The following is a 21,697-nucleotide window of genomic DNA, read 5'->3' as shown; positions in this document are numbered from 1 at the left end:
TGGCGCAGGAGAAGGAGCGATAATCTGAGGATGTAGGTACAGATTTGAAGAAACATGGGGTTGTGTCAGAGATGGCGGCGGCTTCGGCTCCTAGGGTTACAAGCTAGCGGGCTACGCACAGTACGTGAGATACCCAAGAGTTTCGAACCGCATTGGGCCTAGCCTCACAGCACTTCTCCCTCCATCCCCGAGTCCCAGGACTGGGCTACCTGACTAGCCCTAAACTCGCCATCTGCTTCTCCAGTCAGCGACCAGGGGCACGCAGAGCCCTGTAGGGCCCCCAGCCTACGGCCTGTGTCACCCAGTCCCCTTAAAGACTAGGGATTAGGACCAAGGCCGCTGAAATATCCCCTAGAATCACCATCCCCGGTCCCAACAAGGGACGATGGGACCTGAGTTGCCTACTGCTAACCTGTCTTTCCCTCCAGGCAGCTGTGCCGACCCCACCACCCTGGTTGACAGAGAGGCTTGGCCTTTTTGAGGAGCTGTGGGCTGTTCAGGTAAAGAAGCTAGCAAGCAAGGCACAGAAGGAATCCAGGACTATTAAAATATCGCTTCCTGGAGGACAGAAAGTGGATGCGGTAGCGTGGAACACAACCCCTTACCAGCTTGCCCAGCAGATCAGGTACCAGGCCCTTCCTGTGCCTACAAGGATTACCCTCTGCCCTTACTACCTCTGTGCACGAGCAGGGAAAGAATGTGGTCTTCGTGCTTCTGTTTCATCCCTATCAACATGATCTTCCCTGAGGATTTGTTTTAGCAGCACTGATGTCAGAATCTCTGCCTGTCCTCCATTGTCTATTGGGGGAAGAAATGATAGTTGAACTCTCCCTTTTGCAAGTGTTGGGTTCCTGAGCGGTTAGTCCCGGTTTCCCCTGTGGATTGTCACCCTGTCTTTCTCTTCATCTCCACCTGCGCTGCTGAAGTTCTACGCTGGCAGACACTGCAGTGGCGGCTCAAGTGAACGGAGAACTTTACGATCTGGAGCGGCCCTTGGAGACGGATTCTGACCTCAGATTTCTAACATTCGATTCCCCAGAGGGGAAAGCGGTAAGTTATCTTCTTTATTAGGAATATAGGGCTACTGAGCTAAGAGATACTTAGGCAGGAAATTCTAATGTTTATTTCTTTTGCCTCAATTTCCCCACTTGCTTTTGGGGGGGAGACCTACTACTGACTATGGTGTATTTTAACTGTTCCTGCCTAAGCTGGAAATTTAAGCAAACATTTGTGCTAAGGAAAGGGAGAGAGAATACATTGAAAACAAAAATATAATTTGCCAATTCAGCCTGCTTGGATATTGAGCACATACATTATAAGTATACATTATAAGTTATAATACATTATACATTATAAGTCATCCTTACTACACATTTAATTCTTTTAAAAAAAAGGATTTTATTATGTATTTATTTGAGAGGTAGAGTTACAGACAGTGAGAGGGAGAGACAGAGAGAAAGGTCTTCCTCCCTTTGGTTCACTCCTCAGATGGCCGCAACGGCCGGAGCTGCGCCGATCCAAAGCCAGGAGCCAGGAGCTTCTTCCTGGTCTCCCATGTGGGTGGAGGGGCCCAAGCACCTGGGCCATCCTCCACTGCCCTCCCGGGCCACAGCAGAGAGCTGGATTGGAAGAGGAGCAGCTGGGACTAGAACCGGTGCCCGTATGGGATGCCGGTGCTGCAGGCGGAGGATTAACCTATTATGCCATGGCGCCGGCCCCACTACACATTTAATTCTAACATGGCTTCCACAACCAAGCACACAATCTGACCATCTCCCCACTTTGTCCTCTTCTTGTCAATTCAGGTAACAAAGATCTTGTCGATGCAGATCCTGGAAACATGGAGTTCTCTTGTCATTTGTGTATAGATAGTGATCAAATCCTAGAGGAGTGCTTGCATCACACTAGGTTCCTGGGTTGCAAAAAATAGAATTAAAAAACCAAATTGATTTCTAAAGAACCCCTGTCTTAAAGAAAGAGATTATGAGATCGGCACTGTGGCACAGCAGGTTAAGCCACCACTTATAACACCACTTATAACTGCTCCCTGCTAATGCACCTGGAACACAGTGGAAAGTGGCCCCTGACACCTACACTTTTTTTTTTTTTTATTTCATTCATTTATTTGAAAGGCAGAGAGAGAGAGAGGTCTTCCATCTGCTGATTCACTCCCCATAGGGCCATAATGGCCAGAGCGCTGCCAGTCTGAAGCCAGGAGCTTATTCTGGGTCTCCCACACAGGTTGCAGGGGCCCAAGGGCTTGGGCCATCTTCTGCTTTCCCAGGCCAAGCAGAGAGCTGGATCAGAAGTGGAGCGGCTGGGACTCAAACCGGTGCCCATGTGGGTTGCCAGCACTGCAGACAGTGGCTTTACCCGCTGCACCACAGCGCCAGCCTCAAGGCTCCTGGCTTTCACCCAACCCAGCCATGGTGGTTGTAGCCATTTGGGGTGTGAATCAGTAAATGGAGAAGCTCAGTCTCTCTCTCTCTTACTCTCCCTTTCAAATAATTTTTTTTTTTTTAAGATAGTTTAATGGGGCCAGCGCTGTGGCACAACAGGTTAAAGCCCTGCCTAAAGTGCCAGCATCCTATATGGGCGCCGGTTCAAGACCTGGCTGCTTCACTTCCAATCCAGCTCCCTCCTATGGCCTGGGAAAGCAGGAGAAGATGGCCCAAACATTTGGGCCCCTGAGCCTGCGTGGGAGACCCAGAGGAAGCTCCTGGCTCCTGGCTCCTGGCTCCTGATCAACGCAGCTCTGGCCGTTGTGGCCAATTAGGGAGTGAACCAGCAGATGAAAGACCGCTCTCTTTCTCTCTCTCTCTGCCTCTCCTTCTTTCTGTGTAACTCTTTCAAATAAGTAAATAAATCTTAAAAAAAAAAAAAAAAAAGACTTTGGCCGGCGCCGTGGCTCACTAGGCTAATCCTCCACCTGGCACCCTGGGTTCTAGTCCCGGTTAGGGCGCCGGATTCTGTCCCGGTTGCCCCTCTTCCAGTCCAGCTCTCTGCTGTGGCCCTGGAGGGCAGTGGAGGATGGCCCAAGTCCTTGGGCCCTGTACCCGGATGGGAGACCGGGAGGAAGCACCTGGCTCCTGGCTTCGGATTGGCGCAGCACGCCGGCCATACCGGCCATTTGGGGGGTGAACCAATGGAAGGAAGACTTTCTCTTCTGTCTCTCTCTCTCACTCATTGTCTAACTCTGCCTGTGGGGGAAAAAAAAAAAAGAAGTGAACAATATTCCTTAGAGAAAAAAAAAAAGACAATTTACTGAAACCCTGGAAGATTATAGGAGCAACCAAAGATGACTCATGGCCTCCTACTTCTGTTTTCCAGTTCTGTTTTTGGGTAATGGGAAGCAACACACATCAAAGGGTGGGGCTGGTGCTTTTGTGTGCTGAAAGAAGAAAGGACTCCAGCCTCCTGCGTTCTTTTCTACTCGGTCTTTGGTTTTCCTTTTAACCATTTTTGCTGTTGAGTGGTCACTCTCAAGGTGTAAGTTCTCCATTTTGTGGTGGTGGTGCATCCTGGAAGGACCGTTCTGGTGTTCCCATCAGCCTCTCCGAAGAAAGGGTCAGAGATGTAGGCACTAAGTAGGAAACTCATGAATTCCTTTTTGTGAATCCAGGTGTTCTGGCACTCCAGCACCCATGTCCTGGGGGCAGCTGCGGAACAGTTCCTGGGTGCTGTTCTTTGCCGAGGCCCAAGTACCGAATGTGGCTTTTACCATGATTTCTTCCTGGGCAAGGAGCGGTGAGTAGTGTAAGGAAGGAGGAGAGTGATCCTGTGTGGTTTCTACAGTTTGGAGGATAAAGCTGGGGGAGGCCCCTCCCAAGCCTCAGTCATGACATTGGTGCCACCTTCTCCATGGTGCCGTGTGCGAGTCCCTCCTCTTCTGTCTTAGCTGGACTTGAAAGTTACCTTCTCCAGCCTCCATCAGTCCTGCACACTTTACTTCCCACCGTTGCTATTGTTCTAATTTTATCTGCCCAGACTTCCTGCACTCAACTTTGGTCTTCCTCTGTAGAGCTTCTCCTCCAGTTGTAAAATCTGTACCTGAATTCTTTCTCACGTTTTCTCTGGGTTTGTCTGACATTGCCAGTACTTCAGGACTTTTCCTGGAGGTGTCACCAGGTGATGTTTCTTAAGAGGCTGCGAACCAGCCAACTCTGCTCTTGGCAGGACAGTCCAGGGCTCTGAGCTGCCTGTTTTGGAGCGAATTTGCCAGGAATTTGCCGCCAGTGCTCAGCCTTTTCGGAGGCTGGAAGCTTCCCGGGATCAGCTTCGCCAGCTCTTCAAGGTGAGGTGGAGATGCATGATTTTGGGGGGAAGATCCAGAGGCTGGAGGGAAACGGTGGCTTTCTCCCAAGATATCTTTGTGGGAATAGACATTTGTCTTCATTCTGCTTTTTGCCACCTTCCAGGACAACCCCTTCAAGCTTCATGTGATTGAGGAGAAAGTAACAGGTCCGCAAGCAACAGTGTACGGGTGAGAGTTGTCAAGATTAAGGGAAATGAGAGTTGGCGTTGTGGCACAGCAGGTTTGATGGTTCGAGTCCCGGCTGCTCCACTTCCGATCCAGCTCCCAGCTAATGTGCCTGGGAAAGCAGCAGAAGATGGCCCAAGTATATGGACCCCTGCCATCCATGTAGGAAACCTGGATGGAGTTCCAGGCTCCTGGCTTCAGCCAGGCCATTGGAGCCATTTGGGGATGGAAAATCTCTTTTGCTCTGGCTCTCCCTCTCTTTGTCACTGTGCCTTTCAAATACATAGAAATAAATTTTGAAAAGATTAAGGGAAGTGGGGAGGCAGGGGGTGGGGGCACCGAAGCAGTCAGAACAGACACAAGGGAAGGGAGAGAAGAGGTAGTCTTGCTCCAGAAGGAGAAATGGGCACAGAATTGATTTCTTTCTGTCTTTGCTTACTCTGTAGAACAGTGAGTCAAGTAAAGGCCATGAGAGGGAGAAAACTAGAGACTCAAGAATCTGGATCCAACTAACCAGCCTCTTTCTTTTCCCAGGTGTGGCACGTTGGTTGATCTCTGCCGGGGCCCCCACCTTCGGCATACGGGGCAGATTGGAGAAATAAAGCTGCTGACGGTCAGTGATGAGGCCACAGTTAGGTTGGGCCTCCTGTTTTCACTGCAGTGAGCAGGGGCATGAGAAGGACGTCCTCTCAGCCCCCCCTCCACTCCGATAGCTAAGGAGGGAATCCAGAAGGAGAAAGATACTTAGTTCCCAGTTCTACAAACCCCCAGTTTGATGGCAAGTACTGAACACTCTGCCAGCCAGTTGGAGTTCCCTAGACTGACGTCAGTGTTAAGAGAGATGGAGCAGGAGGGCGGAGGCAGGCATCTATAAAACAAGGCTTTTTCTTGTCTTACCGGTAAATCCACATCAAAGTGGCAATGAAAACCAAATAACATGGGAGAAAGTGTTTAAAGGAGAGTGCTGTAAAATGCAGGCTGTTTCTTATTAGTCCTGTTATTAACGGAAGGAGCAAGCTGAGGCATTTGGATTTCATGTGGCCAAGAATGGATATGATGTAGAAGATTTTGATTATTTCAGCTGCTGTCTGGGATAGTGATATGGGGATGGACAGACTGACATTTGACCAGAGCTTAGTCCCCGATGCAGTCACTGATTGGGGGGAGGGAACTAAGTATGGGGTACTGGTAGGGCCGTGGTAGTGAGTATGGGAACAGAAGGAGGTAACAAGCTGAGGTGTGGCTTATGTAGGCATCAAGAGTCAGACAACGCCAGGGTTGTAAATGTGGCCAGGACGGGTCTTATTCATCCTGCTAGTGGTGACACTGGGAAACCAGTGAGAGAGATGAGGTGGCCTGTCCATGCTGTTTACACGGAAAGCATCGTGTGAGGCCTGAAAGAGAAGTCGGGTGCCTCTGGTGCTCCTCATGTTCCCTTGGATTCCCTCTGTCCTCCCACAGAACTCGTCCTCCTTATGGAGGTCTTCGGGGCTCCCAGAAACACTGCAGAGGGTGTCAGGGATTTCCTTCCCCACCACAGCGTTGCTGAGGGCCTGGGAGGCGTGGAGGGAGCAAGCAGAGTTGCGGGACCACCGGCGCATTGGGAAGGTAGGGAGATGGGGAGAGAGGAGGGATGGTGAGGAGGGTTGCGAGTGTCGTGAAGTTGGAAGCAGACGGAGCTGAACAGACTGAGCAGCTCTGCCTTCTGCCCCTGAAGTGATCACCACCATCCCTGACCCCAGGAACAGGAGCTCTTCTTCTTCCATGAACTCAGCCCCGGGAGCTGCTTCTTCCTGCCACGAGGGACAAGGGTGTATAATGCACTGGTGGCTTTTATCAGGGTAAGAGGGGCCCAAGTCCGAGGGGAAAGAAGACCAGAGAGGACTGAGAGTCTAAGAGAAGCCAAGGCATTTGAGTTAAAAGATGGGGATTGGAAGTGCAGCCATAAAATACCGAGTGTGACCTTTGGCCAAGTGCTACAGCTGAGTGGTCTGCAGTGGTATTTAGTCCGCTGTGGCTGACTGGCCTGAGGCCCTGGGAGAATCACACAGCTGCCCCCCCTGCCTGCTCTCCTTCCAGCCACCCTGACTTCCACATCTGACCCTTCTCTCCAGGCTGAGTATGCCCACCGCGGTTTCTCGGAAGTGAAAACCCCCACACTGTTTTCTACAAAACTCTGGGAAAAGTCAGGGCACTGGGAGCATTATAAGGAAGATATGTTTGCCTTGCAACCCTCGGATTCTGACAGCTCCGCCTGCTCCCAGAGTGACCACCCTACCAGGCGACCCCCCGACACACTCGCCCTCAAGCCCATGAATTGCCCTGCGCACTGGTGAGCTGGGAGCCAGGAGTCCTGGCTGCTCCTAGGTTTAGGGGTTACAGTCGGGTTGCTAGATATTAAGTCATGGAAAGGGTATTGCACTGCTTGGTTTGAATCTTGAATCTGCCCTCACTGTATCTAACCATGTGAGTTTGGGGAAGCTGTGGTACCTCTTTAGGTCTCAGTCTCCTTAACACATAACATCAGGGATTTGGGGTTACTCCCTAACATTCCTCTTTGAGCTCAGTACCACCACAGAACAGGGGTGCCATAAATCAGGTTAGCTTCTGTGTTACTAAGAAATTCACTTTTGAGCCAGGCGAGGCTTAGACAGCAGTGGATGGGTACAGTAGATGGGATTGACAGTGCTTGGTGGGGGACCTGCCATGGTGGGAAGGGTATTAGCTGATGCCATAGAGAAAGAAGGCAAGCAGATTGTCAGGGGTTAAGGGGTGGGCAAGCTTCAGTGACCGGTTCCCCCGAAGCCGTGATTCCTCCCTCACCCCCACCTCAGCCTGATGTTCGCCCACCGGCCCAGATCCTGGAGGGAGCTGCCCCTGCGACTGGCAGACTTCGGGGCCCTGCACCGGGCTGAGGCCTCTGGCAGTCTGGGGGGACTGACGCGGCTGCGGTGCTTCCAGCAGGACGATGCTCACATCTTCTGTGCACCAGATCAGGTGGCTCTGCCCCATTCCCACCGTAGCTTTGCAAGTCTCTAAGGCGCCCTGCAACCTGCCTGTGTATCCCCGACATCCCCAACCTCCACTGGCTTGCTGTCTGTCTGTACTGCACTCCAGCTGCATCCTGACACCTCTCTATTTTTGCCCTCTCTTGCCCCCCTAGACTACAACATGGCTCACCCACACTTATTTCTTACCCCTAGCTGGAGGCAGAGATCTACGGCTGTCTTGATTTTCTCCGTTCTGTCTATGCTGTCCTGGGCTTCTCCTTCCACCTGGCACTGTCCACTCGACCATCTGGCTTCCTGGGGGAGCCTTGCCTTTGGGACCAGGCTGAGCAGGTGAGTAGGAACCGGGGAAACACCGGCAGATAAACCACTCTCCAGTGGAAGGTGGTGGTCCTCAGACAGAGGTGTATGCTGAGGGGGTCATTTGCTGGGGCCTGGAGGGCTGTGTCACTCACAGCGTCTAAGGTGATCTGCATCTGCTCTCCTGCCTCATTCCTTCTAAAGCTCCTCCAACAGTCCCTGGAGGCATTCGGAGAACCCTGGGACCTCAGCCCTGGAGATGGCGCCTTCTATGGGCCTAAGGTGAGCCCTGGTTTTGGTTTTATTTACTCATTTTCTATTTCATTTTACTAAATGTCTACTACATGCAAAGAAATATTTTTAAACTGTGTAGGGCGTAAAGAAGAGCAGTAATTTCCAATCCTTGTGAGACTTGCATTCTCATGAAGGCAGTGGAAGACAGATCAGCCATGTCAGGCCTTGGATCCAAACTGTGTTATAGGTAGTAACAGCAAGTTCAAGGGCTTCACGTTACTTGGGAGGTCAGGAAGGGCTGCCTGCATCTTAATAATTGTTGGTCAAAGTTAAGAAATGTTGGGGCCAGTGCTGTGGTGAAGCGAGTAAAGCCACTGCCTGCAGTGCCAGCATCCCATATGGGTGCCACTTTGAGTCCCAGCTGTGCCACTTTCTAACCAGCTCTGTGCTGATGTGTCTGAGAAAGCAGTCCAAGCCCTTGGATCCCTGCACCTGTGTAGGAGACCTGGAAGAAGCTTCAGGCTCCTGGCTTTGGATCAATGTGGCTCTGGCTATTGCAGCCATTTAGGGAGTGAACCAGCGGATGGAAGACCTCTCTCTCTCTCTCTCTCTCTGCTTCTGCCTCTGCCTCTGCCTCTCTGTAGCTCTGCCTTCCAAACAATAAAATAAATCTTATATTAAAAAAAAAAGTTGAAGGCCGGCACCGTGGCTCAATAGGCTAATCCTCCACCTGCGGCGCCGGCACACTGGGTTCTAGTCCTGGTTGGGGCGCCGGATTCTGTCCCGGTTGCTCCTTCCTGTCCAGCTCTCTGCTGTGGCCCGGGAGTACTATGGAGGATGGCCCAGGACCTCGGGCCCTGCACCCACATGGGAGACCAGGAGGAAGCACCTGGCTCCTGGCTTCAGATCAGCATGTTGCGCTGGCCGTAGCGGCCATTGAGGGGTGAACCAATGGAAAAAGGAAGACCTTTCTCTCTGTCTCTGTCTCTCTCACTGTCCACTCTGCCTGTCAAAAAAATAAAAAATAAAAATAAATAAAAATAAAAAAGTTGAGTGTATTAGGAGAGATAAGGGTAGGCAGAGGGTAGGGTTGAAAACGTGTAGCAGGTTGGAATAAATGAAAAGTCACAATGAAAATGACTGAAAAGTATCTAATGGGTTCAATAAAAAGGCTGTTCAGTCTTGAAGGCTTTATTTATTTGAAAGTGTGACAGAGAGAGATAGCCAGAGAGATGTGTCATCTGCTGGTTCACCCCCCAATTTCCCACAATAGCCAGGACTGAGAAAGGCCAAAAACAGAAGCCGTGAACTCCATCCAGGTCTCCCGCATGGGTGGCAGGAACCAACATAGTTGCATCTGCTGCCTCGCAGATGCGTTAGCAGCGAGCTGGGTTGGAAGCAGTGGAGCTGGGACTCCAGCCAGGCATCCGAGTGGCAGCTTGACCTGTCACACCTACCCCAGGCTGTTAGGTGTTGAAGAACCATTTTTGGTAAAGTGAGGCCCTGGGGATGGATTCAGACAGAAGTAAATATGTATCCATAACTTTCGGCCTTTTTTTTTTTTTTTAAGATTTATTATTTATTTGAAAGGTGGAGGGAGAGACAAAAAAAAAAGAAACCTTCCATTTGCTGGTTCACTCTGCAGATGGTTACAGTTTCTAGATCTGGTCCAGGCCAAAGCCAGGAACCTGGAACTCCATCCTGGTCTCCCACAAAGGTGGCAAGGGCCCAGGCACTTGAGCCATCTTCCACAGGTCTCCCAGGTAGCTGGATTGGAAACATAGCAGCTGGGACTCAAACCCACCTCCAGTATGGGCTGCCAGCATCACAGGCAGCAGCTTAACCCTCTGCCCCAACACCAGCCCCAGAATTTTGACGCTCTTTATAAAGACAAAGGAGAGTAAGGTGTAGGTGGTCAAAAGAGATTTCTTGATGGGAGAAAGCTGGGAATGTGCAGATGCTCTGATGAGAGGAGCTCTCAGGAGAGCAGAAGCCGGAAGAGAAGAGCTTACAGGAGAAGGAAGTGGGGAGTTCTTGGGGAGCTTGGGCTGGATCCAGAGCTATCCATGGAAGGAACCACCTTTGCCATTGCACCAGGGCAGGAGGGAGAGCTGGGGGTAGGTAGATGTACAGAGGTTTATAGGAGTGGTGACAGAAAGTTAAGCATTTTTCCCATCCCATAATATCAGTTGTCTGAATTCTCCATTGAGGTAGGAGGCAGAATCATTTGCTGAGACAAGAGTGGAGGAGAGGAGAGTTGTCACTGAGGAGGTTGAAGAGAAAGATTATTCAAAAACTATCACATGAGCCATGTAGCCAAAACCATTTGGGTGCTCAGTAGCTGCTACACAGCGTGCTGGGATCACTTACTCAGGTACCACGTGTACTACTCGTTTTTAGCTCCCAAATGTCTATTTGAGCACAAGGTTATTTATTTAGCTGCTCAATAAGTAGTTGGTAAATGGAAATATTGATGAATAATGAAAATGAATTTTATTCATTTTTATCACTAATACAAGGCAAGGAAAATATTTTTCAGTTACTGAGAAGAAAAAAAATCAGAAAGGTTGAACAGTGTACTCAAGGTTATAGAGGAAGCAGTCAGTGATACAGTGTGTATTCTGTGAAATTGACCTAATTAATTGTTTGCTAAGAGACAAAAGAGAAAGCATGAAAATCCCTGAGGAGAACAGGGCAGAGAGCTGATGAGGGCAGCCAGAGGATTGCTGGCAGCAGCCAGGAACCTGTTGAGTCTCAAGACAGCGAGTGACTTCCTTGGTGGCATTGCTCTCTGCCTTCTCATCTGTGTGGTCTGTGACAAGTTGGGCAACACTAATTCTTGGCAGGACCAAGGAGCTAGAAAGCTAAGGTGTCAGGTTCTGGGGTCAGGTTTGGCCATGTGAATGTGACAGAACAATGAATGTTACAAGGGAACCAGAGAGTGCTCCCAGCTTCCGCGGGTAGAGAAGCGGGGGTGGGGGTGGGGGGGCTGTGGATGGGGAGCATAAAGCGGAGCTAAGGAACTTCTGTGCTGCAGAGCCAGGCTGTGGGACAGTAATCAGGGCCGAGCGTTTGATGGATGTCTCCGAGTTGCAGGCACTGGGGGAAGACTATGGGGCGAAGCGGGTGGCTGTAGTGTGGGTGGTGGTGAGGGTCTCTAAAATGAGGCACTCATGGAATTGAGAGGTTAGGATGTGGACCCCTACTATTAAAACACCACTGTTGGGTTAGGAGAGCTACTCAGATGAGAGGGTGTGAAGGAGCTGGGTCACGTGATTCTCCAAATAGCCTGGGACGTGCCTAGGTAGGTGGACGAGTGAGGTGGCACAATCATGGTCCTGGTTTCTCTCCTGCCCCATCTGTCTCCTCAGATTGATGTGCACCTTCGAGACGCCCTGGGTCGACCCCATCAGTGTGGGACAATCCAGCTTGACTTCCAGCTGCCCCTGAGATTTGACCTCCAATATAAGGGGTATAGAACCTTGCCCATCCCCCTTTCCCTTGACAGCCCATGGAATAGGTGAACAGCTCCCCCTCTGCCTTGGACCCTAAAAACTAAACCAAATCCTTCACACCCTCTGCTGCCAAAGCTGAACATTTTTTGAAAACTGGAAGGTGATCTTGAGTGCACAGTTTGTGATGCATCTGCCATTGTGTCTGTCCCCCTTTTCCCCCCAAGGCAGGCAGGCAACCTGGAGCGTCCAGTCCTCATTCACCGAGCAGTGCTCGGTTCTGTGGAAAGACTGCTGGGAGTTCTTGCAGAAAGCTGTGGAGGAAAATGGTGAGAACTCTGACCCTGATATCTGTCACGGCCTCACAGCAGAGAGTTCATGTCCAGATCCTGTCTCCCTTCTTAGCCCAGCCTCAGTTTCCTTCTCAGATCTGCTCCCTGCAGCCACAATTCTGACTAGAGCAGAAATTAATAATTTTCCCACCTCTGTTTTCTCTCAACCAGGCCACTGTGGCTGTCCCCGTTTCAAGTGGCGGTCATCCCGGTGGGGACCGAGCAGGAGGAATACGCTAGGGAGGTGAGGAGCTGAGGGGGGCGAGGGAGGGGCAAAGCAGGAAGTCTGGTGCCTGACACGAGGCAGGAAGAGGCAGGACGGGGCCGTGGAAGGGCATAGCCCTTGGAGCCGCAGAGCTGGGCTTCAGTTGCAGCTGTGCAGTATGCTGGAAATGCTGCATCTACAAAAATGAGACTGAGCTCTGCCTTGTAGAATGTGTGAACGTTAAACACAATCTAATGTTGCTGCTGCCGTGAGAGCTTTTGGCACACAAGTGAGCCTGGGTAAATGTTGGCTTGTTTTTCCATCCCTTTTTTAAAAATTGATTTATTTATTTATTTGAAAAGCAAAATGACAGAGGGTCATACAGAAAGAGAGAGATCTTCCATCCACTGGTTCATTTCCCAGATGGTTGCAACAGCCAAGGCTAGGCCAAAGCCAAGAGTCCGGAACTCTGTCCTGGCCTAACCAGGTGAGTGGCAGGGGCCCAGTACTTGGACCATCATTTGCTGCCCTCCCAGACACGTTAGCAGGAAGCTGGGTTAGAAACAGATCAGCTAGGACTCTAACCAGTGCTCTGATACGGGATGCTGATGTCCCAAGTGGCAGCACCAGCCCATTTTTCCTTTCTAAAGAGAATTGAGAATATGGACAGGGGCCAGCACTGTGGCGCAGCGGGTTAAAGCCCTGACCTGAAGCACCGGCATCCCACATGGGTGCCAGTTCTAGTCCCAGCTGCTCCTCTTCTGATCCAGCTCTCTGCTGTGGCCTGGGAAAGCAGTGGAAGATGGCCCAAGTCCTTGGGCCCCTGCACCCACATGGGAGACCCAGAAGAAGCTCCTGGCTCCTGGCTTCGGATCGGCGCAGCTTCGGCCATTGCAGCCATCTGGAGGGTGAACCAGCAGATGGAAGACCTCTCTCTCTGTCTCTACCTCTCTCCGTAACTGTCTTTCAAATAAATAAAATAAATCTTTAAAAAAAAAAAAAAAAAAGAGAGAGAGAGAATATGGACAGTACCAGAGTTGAGCAGCCAGTCAGGTAGAAGAGTAGCTAGAAGCAGGCAAAAGCCAGGGAATGACTGGGGGCTTATCTCACATAGGAAGCAGGCAAAAAGTTGGGGAGTGAAGCGGAGGCCTCGGCATAGAGGTGAGGTAGAGAATAGAGGTTATCAGGAAGAACTGTGGATGAGGGACAGATGGAGGTGGAGATGAGCAGTACCTGGCTGTTCTGGCTCTTGAACTTTCCCTTAAATTAACCTCCTGGCATCAAACTTCTGTCCCAGGTACAACAGACCCTGCAGGCTGCAGGACTGGCCAGCGACCTGGACACCGACCCTGGCCTGACCCTCAGTCGGAGAGTCCGTCGGGCCCAGCTTGCCCACTACAATTTCCAGTTTGGTGAGAGGGCCGGCTAGGGCTTCAGAGCCCCGGGTTCTGCCACCTTGCCCTCTGCAGTCCTTCTTTTGAGGCTGTTGAGTTTGGTTAGCTGCATATTTGGATTATCCAGGGCTCACTAGCTGTATAGGAAGCTGACTCATTTGGGCTGTGGGTTCCCTCACACCACCACTGCCACCACCTCTGACCCTGAGCACAGTTGTCCTGTTACTAACTCCACCCTGGCCCTTGGTGTCTGTTCAGGTAGTTAACCACGGGCACATACGAGGGAAAGGGAGAGCACGGGCTAACAAGGCAGTAATTAATTAGCCTTGTTTCTCCAGACCTGGATGGAGACCTCCCTGAGGGATGAGGAGAGAGACCTTCAGGAGAACATTCTAGCACGGCCTCGCTCCTGCTGCTCTCAGGGTCCAGAGTTTTGTCTTAAAGGCAAGGAACAGAAACTCCCCAGGCAGATTACCTGATTCTCTAGTTTTACACACACACACACACACACACACACACATATACACCCCACCTGCCAGCACCTAGAGCGAGCTGTTTGGCATTTGCTTCTGTGTGTTCCACTCTGCCATGGGCCCTCCCTCTAATGCCTCCCCTACCCGTTCACACGTACAGTTTCTCTCTGAATCTGCTTCGCTATCTGTTTGTCTTTCTCCTACTGAATCTAGTCTTTTTGGCCCATGGACTCCAGCCCAGAAATGATAAGGAGTAAAGACAAGCATTTCCTTATCTTCTCAGGATGAGCAGTAGACAAGAGCAGGCACGGCTAAATATAGCCGCTCTTGGAACCTGTCAGGGCTGTGCGCCCACCCTTCCTAAAGATTTGGGTCTTTTAAGTTTTTGCATAGCAAAAGGAAGTGACCGTGTGGATGAATTTACCCTGAAGTTTGCAACCTCCCTTCCTCTTCCTGCAGTGGTTGGCCGGAAAGAGCAAAGTAACAGGACAGTGAACGTTCGGACACGAGATAATCAGCGACTCGGTGAGCGAGGTCTCGCTGAGGCCACGAGGCGGCTGCTGGAGCTGCAGAACACTAGGGTCCCGAATGCTGAAGACATTTTCTGAGCCTTTGTGCAGAGATGAGACAGAGACCCGTGGGAGCCATCAGCCTCCCTGAACAGGCCAGGAGTCCCCTGGGAGCCTCAGAACTGGGTGTGTGCTCTCAAGAACAGAGACGTGCTTTGGGGACCTCACAGTGACGTGGGGAAGAAAGCTGTGGTTATTTGGGTATGAGGAGAAAAACTAAAAAATAAATAAATAAACTGGAAACCACTGGCTGTCTTCATCTGACTCCTGAGGGGCATAGAAGGGCCAGGCTGGGAGCTCCCTCCGAGAGCTTTCCTGTTCCCTCTGGCAAAGGCTGTCTGATCCCAGTGTGGGGTGAAGAAACCGAGGCACAGGACGAGGGCTCCCCGGGAGTCTCTCATCAGCTTCTCTTGTGGCCATCACAGTGCTGCCTTCCCCTCAGCCCACTCTCCATCCTCTGAGAAGGCTTCAGGATGAGTTTGGGAGGAGCAGCAGCCAGAGGAGGAGCCACTGGGACTGAGTCATGGCAGGAAGCTGAGGAGGGCGGGAGATAGCAGCCAGCCTATAAAAAGGACCAGGAGACGGCCCTCGAGTTCACAGCAGCAGCCAGAGAAGCAGCTTCCAGCAGCAGCCCTGCACCTCGAATCCAGATCTGCCTGAGAGCACCTTAGTGCTGGCTCAGTGACCAGTCCTTGCCCCAGGATGGGGACCATGTCCAGAGCAGCCTTGGTCTTGGCCTGTTTGGCTGTTGCTTCTGCCACCTCTGAGGGAGGTGAGTGTGGGTGGATCAGCACTTGGGAATTGGTCCAGGCTGGTGTGGGCAGGGGCCTGGGTCCAGACAGCTCATCACAGCGGATTCTCCGTTTGGCCTCTTTTCTGAGCAAGCCTAGAGTGGCCCTGGGGCACTGGAACTTCTTAGCAGGCTGAACAGCTCACAGAGGGAGTGAATTCAGACACTTAGGGAGGCTAAATGTGGGGGACTGTTGGGCACTAAGGCAGGGGAAGGGAGTCCCCAGGCTACTCCAAACCGGTTTGCTGACGAGAAAGCCTTGACTCACTCACTGGTGAGAAGGAGGGGGTGTCTTTCCACAAATCAGCCCAGGTCAGCGTCAGCACAGGGGTGCTCCTTACATGCTTTGAACCCTGACCAAAATTGGGAACTCCTGCTGGAAGCTGTTAGGAGAATGTCAGCAGATCTAATCTGTATCTGTAAAAGCCTAACTCATTGTGCCTCCAGCTCCTAGTCTTTTGTGCCTACAGATCAGCAGCAAGTCATTCCTTTCCCTGCGCTGGTCCCTTCCTGAGGCCCTAAGTTGAACTCTAAACTAAGGAGGGGCTAAACTGGAGACATTTAAAACTTCTGAATGGGCTCCTTAGCAAGGCCATTGTGTTTGTTTGTTTGTTTTAAGTTGACAGAGTTATAGACAGAGAGAAAGGTCTTTCTGTTGGTTCACTCCCCAAATGGCCGCTATGGCCAGCGCTGCGCCGATCTGAAGCCAGGAGCCAGGTGCTTCTTCCTGGTCTCCAATGTGGGTGCAGGGGCCCAAGCACTTGGGCCATCCTCCACTGCCCTCCTGGCCCACAGCCAAGAGCTGGACTGGAAGAGGAGCAACCGGGACTAGAACCTGGCGCCCTTATGGGATGCTGGCGCTGCAGGCAGAGGATTAACCAAATGAGCCACAGCGCTGGCCTCAGGCCATTGTGTTTTGTTTTGAATTTATTTTAAGGATACAGAGAAATCTTCCATCTGCTGGTTCACTCCCCAAATGCCCACAACTGCTAGGGCTAGGCCAGGCCAAAAGCAGGAGCCAGGAACTCAATCTAGGACGGCCACAAGGGTGGCAGAGACTTGATCCGTCACCTACTGCCTGTCAGGGTACATGGTAGCAGAAAGCTGGAATCAGTAATGAGGCTGGGACTCTGACCCAAGCACTCTGGTACAGAATGCAAGTGTCCCATGTGGCATCTTAACCACTGTGCCAAACACCTACCCCACTGTCTAAAGGACTTAGAGTAAGAGGTGGGGTGGAGGAGGGGTGCAGGTGAGCCTCCAGCCAGCTCAGGGTAGCTCTGAAAACTACAGAGGCATGGCACAGGGAGGCTGTGGGTAAGACGCAGGAAATGAGGGCCTCCGGCCCCAGCCCTGATGTCACATTCCCTCTAGGCCAGGTGCAGGTGCAGCTATCAGAATAGCACAGGCTTTCTCAGAACCCAGGCCTTCATGTCTCCGTGTGCAGCAGCAGGGGCAGGGTTAGGTGCACATGGCAGGTGCAATACAGAGGGGGTTTTGTCTTGGTCTTTCTTATACTCCTGACCCCCACTAACTCCCTATCCCTGTTCAGGCCCAAGAAAGGGTCCCTCCAAACTGCCCCTGAGGGGCCAGCGTTGTGTTGCAACATGTTAAGCCACTGCCTTTGACCCCAGCATCTCACACACAAGACCTGGATGGGTTCTGGGCTCTTGTCTTCAGTTTGACCCAGCCTCGGACATGCAGCTATTTGGGGAGTGAACCAGCAGATGGAAGATCTCTGTTTCTCTGTCTCTAAGTCTGCCTTTTGAAGAAATAAGGAAATCTTTTAAAAAAGAAAGAAAAAAAGGAGGGTCAGTTTAAAAAAAAAAAAAAAAAGAGGAAAGAAAGAAAATAAAGTGAAAATCAAGAGTGCCAGTTCGAGTCCTGGCTGCTCCACTTCCAGTCCAGCTCTCTGCTATGGCCTGGGAAAGCAGCAGAGGATGGCCCAAGTGCTTGGGCCTCTGCACCCATGTAGGAGACCAGGATGGAGTTCCTGGCTCCTGACTTTGTCCCAGCCCAGACTTGGCTGTTGTGGTCATTTTGGAAAAACCATCAGATGGAAGACCTCTGTCTGTCTGTCTGTCTCTCTCTCTCTCTGTCTTTCATATAAGCAAGTAAATCTTTAAAAAAAAAAAAAAAAAAAGAGAGAGAGAGAAAAACAGAAACCGCCCCTGATTCTTATCCTTTCTCTGTCCAGGCCCCAGGAACTCAGAGCAGAAGGAGCTCAGGCCAGAGTACCTCATGCAGCACCTTCAAGAGGGTGAGAGTTGGGGGGCCAGCATGGGCTTGGGAGGCTGGGGAGAGCTGTAGGCTCTGACCGCCTCCCTCTTACTCTAGTTGGCTATGCAGCAGCCCCCGCACCGCCCCTGCCTCAAAGCCTCCTCCTGGATCACCCTGATACCTCTCCACACGACCCTCCCTTCGAGGGCCAGAGAGAAGGTAAGGTCACCCCCTACCCCGCCCCACTCTCCAGATCGGGAGGAGGGCGGAAGGCTCGCCCACCCATCGCGCACCAGGACGCTCACACCCGGCCCTCTACAGCGCAGCCCCCTCCCCCGCGGGCAGCCATCCCCGAACAAGAGGAAGTGCTGCCCTCTGCCCAGCTCCCTGCTGAAAAGCAAAGTGAGTGAGTGCCCCCTCCCCCGCGCCGGCCTCCCCCGCGGCTGGCGGACACTGACCCCTGCTCCCTGTGCCCTCACCCGTGTCCGGCAGAGGACCCCCCGCCCCCTCACGAAGCTGTCCCCTTCCAAGAAGAGCGGCCTCCTCCCCAGCCGTTCCTTGAGCAGAAGGAAGGTAAGCAGCGCGCTGTCCTCTCCCACGGGCCGGGCCGTGCGGGCTCTGCCGCTGACTCCCTGTGTGACCGCACATGGGTTACTTACCTCGCCAAGCCTTCGCTTCCTCACCTTGTGCAACTCAGGAAACAATACCTGCTCTATAGTCCTCTGATCAAACGGCCTCCAAGTAGCATTTCTTGCCACTCGCTTCTCTGTGGAGTTCCTGCTTGTGAATGGGAGCTAGCAGGGTGCCCATCCCGGCTTGATGCTCACCTGTGTCCCTCTACTCCAGTAGACGCACCTCTCCCCCATCAAGAGCAGAAGCCCTTCCGGTTCCAGCAGACAGAAGGTGAGTGGCAGCCTTGGTCTGCGATCCCTCTGCTTGAGCACTCAGGACTCCGGGGAGAGGAGCAAGGAGCCTGGGACTTGGGAAGCAGTGCAGGGAGCAGTGATGGGGGTTGGGGGTGTGAGGGTGGCACCTGTCAAGCCTGCATTTTCTTTTCCTCTCAATCAGTTATTCCGAAGGTAAGAGCCACAGATCAGGTTCTTCCCATTCCCCCTGGGTCCTCCCAAAGCTTGTTTCCCCACGTTCCTTCAACCCTCCCCACTCTGTCCCTCATTGTAGAAGAGCCAGCTCCCTCCGGGGGCCAGGGCCCTCCTGAGCCTCAATCCTGGAATCCATCCCAGCACTGCCAACCAGGCCGAGCCCGAGGGGGCTGGGGCTTCCGACTGGACGGCTTTCCCCCTGGGCGGCCTTCTCCACACAATCTGAACCAGATCTGCCTTCCTGACCGTCCACACGTGGTGTACGGCCCCTGGAACCTGCCGCAGTCTGGCTTCTCCCACCTTAGCCGCCAGGGCGAGGCCCTCAATTTGCTGGAGACTGGATATTCCCGCTGCTGCCGCTGCCGCAGCCATACACAACGTCTAGACTGTGCACAACTCGTGGTAAGGGTTGGGCTCTTGACGCAGGGGGTGTCCTTTAGCCCCCAGACTGGATGTGTGTGTTCTCAGAGCTAGAGGCCGAGGCCTGGGTATGGAGAAACCTCAGGCCCCCTGCACAGGCCCTGCCTTGGCAGTCACCCCCCCCCCCCCGACCCCTCCCCGTAGCAGGAGAGCAGAGGACACCACTGCTTTCTTACCTGCCCAGGGTCCCTTCCTGGAGCCTGGCAGAAAGGCCGGAATGTGGACCATGGGCGGCTGGGTTAACCCCTCCTTCTCACTCTAGTGGGAGGACGCAATGACCCGGTTCTGTGAGACCGAGTTCTCGGTCAAGACCCGACCCCACTGGTGCTGCAGACTACAGGGGGAGGCTCGATTCTCCTGCTTCCAGGAGGCCGCTCCCCGGCCGCACTACCAACTCTGGGCCTGCCCAAGGCACCAGCCTGGCATCTCGTTGGGCCCCGAGCTTCCTTTCCCCCCCGGGGCACCCACACTGGACAATGTTAAGAACATCTGCCGCCTGAAACGCTTCCGCTCTGTGCCACGCAACCTCCTGCCTACCGACCCCATCCAAAGGCAGCTGCGCGCTCTGACCCGGCTGGAAGTGGAGTTCCAGCACTGCTGCCGCCAGGGGAACAACCACACCTGTACATGGAAGGCCGTAAGTGGGCGTCCCAGCCCCTCCGAGAGCCTGCCTGCCTGCCTGCCCGCCCGCCCGCCCGCCTCCAAGCTCTGATTCCGCCAGCCCGTCCATCCGTGCTCCCTGCTGTGAGCACGTCCACCCACTGGCCTGCTTGTGACTCTCCATCCATCCATGTGTCCGTCATCTGAGTCTGTTCGTCTTGAGCCTTCACCCCGCAGTCCCGGCCTCGTCTGCACATGACCCCACGCACGCACCCCGTTCACCATCCATCCATCACCTGACCCTCTCCGCCTGCTGTTCCAGTTCATCTCCCACGGCCGGCTCGGAACCTCACCTGTGTCCTTGCCCTTCCATCTTCCCCTCCCCCACACCGCAGCTGCCTCCCTGGCCCACTGGTCCTTTGCCCTCCCTCCTTGGCTCCTCCCCTCACAGCCAGGGTGATAAGGGAAGCAGATTTTGGTAGAGAAGGTGCCAGGTGTCCAGGCTTCTGACTTTCCTCTCCCCGGCCCACAGTGGGAGGACACCCTTGATGGATACTGCGACCAGGAACAGGCGATAAAGACCCACCATCACGCCTGTTGCAAATACCCTCCCAGCCCCGCTCGGGACGAGTGCTTTGCGCGTCGGGCTCCCTACCCCAACTATGACCGTGACATCTTGACAATAGACCTCAGCCGGGTCACCCCCAACCTGATGGGCCACCTCTGTGGAAACCAAAGAGTCCTCACCAAGCAGTGAGTCTTGCCTAGTTCTTCCCCAATTCTCTTCCCTTCCCCAAAACCTCCCTTCCCTGGGCAGAGTGACTCTTTGGATGCCCCTGGGTGGTCCTGACTCTGCCCCTTTCGCACCAACACAGTAAGCAGATTCCTGGGCTGATCCGGAACATGACCGCCCGCTGCTGTAAGCTGCCCTTTCCCGAACAGGCCTGCTGCGCTGAGGAGGAGGTGCGTGCGCCGGGAGGGTGGGGGCCAGAGCCACAGGCTACCACTTCTCTTTAGCACCTTGAGCCAGCCCACAGAAGTGACTGGCCGGGGAGGTCTCTCTCCTTGGTTCAGAAGTCTTCGTTCCTGACCTGGCCTGCTCCCAAACCCAAGTCCCTTTTCTGCTTTCTCTGGGCCTCCAGCTCTGGCAGTTCCAGATGTGCACATCTGTCACAAGGAATCCAGCTGCACAAGGCAGCAGTCTTGCACTCTCTTGGCCCAGGAAGGGGACCGGGAGGAAAGCAGATGCCGACAGGAGGGGTCTTGGGCACCCAAGTGTCTACACCTAACCTCTGACCCCGCCTCACCCCCACGGTCTCCGCTTTACTCTTCCTCAGAAATCAGCCTTTGTCGATGAGCTGTGTGGCACCCGACCAAGCTTCTGGAGAGACCCTGCCCTCTGCTGTGACCGGAGGCCTGGGGACGAGCAGACCAACTGCTTCAACATCAATTATCTGAGGAACGTGGCTCTGGTGGCTGGAGACACTGAGGACACCAAGGGCCAGGAGGAGCAGGGCCCGACTCGGGGTGCACATGCCAGCACCACCCCTCAGCCCAAGGAAGAGTGAGTCACCCCAGAGCCGCGGAGGATCAGCTGGAGGGAACCCCGCCCGCCCCACCCCCTCGAAGGCTCATCACAGTAAACACCTCTCGGACTTGGCGTCTGTGACACCACCCGCACCCTCACACCCTCCTAAGCCTCCCGATTCCTTCAGTGACTGCCCCTGGCCCACTGCCCTGCCCGCGCTGGCTGGGCAGATGTTCCACGGGCTGTGATGGGACCGCAGCTGAACGGCTTGACTTCATTATTCGTCATCTTGAATTGATTCATGCATTTCCAAAGGGGCACCACCTTGAGAGTTTCACGGTAAAAAAAAAAATTAAAATAAAATAAAAAATTAAAAAAGATGGTTCGTGTCCTTGAATCCAAAAATGCCGTAGCTCACTCTGAAATCTGTAGGTCTTCCTTCTTGATCCCTGGCATTCGTGCATTGATTCAATCGATATTCACGTACTGAGACCCTCTCTGTGGGTGCTGTCCAAGGCTCTGGGGGATACACACTCCAGAAACAGCCGTGTCCGGAGGTGGCGCACAGCCTCTGAGCCTGGCAGGTGTGTAG

General features: G+C 53.2%; 2 protein-coding genes across 7 annotated transcripts; both read left to right on the top strand.

The window, feature by feature from the left end:
- The first annotated feature begins 3 nt into the window (after positions 1–3).
- Positions 4–14,693, top strand: TARS2 (threonyl-tRNA synthetase 2, mitochondrial). 2 transcript variants are annotated; one of them, XM_002715592.5, is made up of 18 exons: positions 4–120; positions 429–625; positions 927–1,050; positions 3,623–3,747; positions 4,177–4,294; positions 4,419–4,483; positions 5,015–5,093; positions 5,942–6,088; positions 6,223–6,321; positions 6,595–6,812; positions 7,315–7,477; positions 7,684–7,821; positions 7,993–8,070; positions 11,394–11,494; positions 11,702–11,803; positions 11,978–12,050; positions 13,309–13,423; positions 14,338–14,693. In XM_002715592.5, the coding sequence occupies exons 1-18, from the start codon at positions 55–57 to the stop codon at positions 14,484–14,486; spliced, it is 2,157 nt and encodes a 718-aa protein (XP_002715638.2). In that variant the 5' UTR covers positions 4–54; the 3' UTR covers positions 14,487–14,693. The 2 variants fall into 2 exon arrangements, with proteins under 2 accessions (XP_002715638.2, XP_051713269.2); XM_051857309.2 differs by lacking the exons at positions 13,309–13,423; positions 14,338–14,693 and adding an exon at positions 12,782–13,018.
- On the top strand, positions 14,693–21,485 carry ECM1 (extracellular matrix protein 1). 5 transcript variants are annotated; one of them, XM_070077748.1, is made up of 11 exons: positions 14,693–15,219; positions 17,435–17,497; positions 17,575–17,676; positions 17,779–17,859; positions 17,950–18,030; positions 18,307–18,360; positions 18,637–18,959; positions 19,240–19,614; positions 20,110–20,330; positions 20,453–20,540; positions 20,915–21,485. In XM_070077748.1, exons 1-11 carry the CDS (start codon positions 15,150–15,152, stop codon positions 21,143–21,145), a joined length of 1,689 nt encoding a protein of 562 aa, XP_069933849.1. In that variant the 5' UTR covers positions 14,693–15,149; the 3' UTR covers positions 21,146–21,485. The 5 variants fall into 5 exon arrangements, with proteins under 5 accessions (XP_069933849.1, XP_008262704.1, XP_008262703.1 ...); XM_008264483.4 differs by having other exon boundaries at positions 14,702–15,219; positions 18,304–18,360; XM_008264482.4 differs by having other exon boundaries at positions 17,575–17,859.
- The last annotated feature ends 212 nt before the right edge of the window (positions 21,486–21,697 follow it).

The sequence above is a fragment of the Oryctolagus cuniculus genome, chromosome 7, assembly GCF_964237555.1.
Source record: "Oryctolagus cuniculus chromosome 7, mOryCun1.1, whole genome shotgun sequence".
Lineage (NCBI taxonomy): Eukaryota > Metazoa > Chordata > Mammalia > Lagomorpha > Leporidae > Oryctolagus > Oryctolagus cuniculus.
This window is presented reverse-complemented; position numbering and strand designations above follow the sequence as displayed.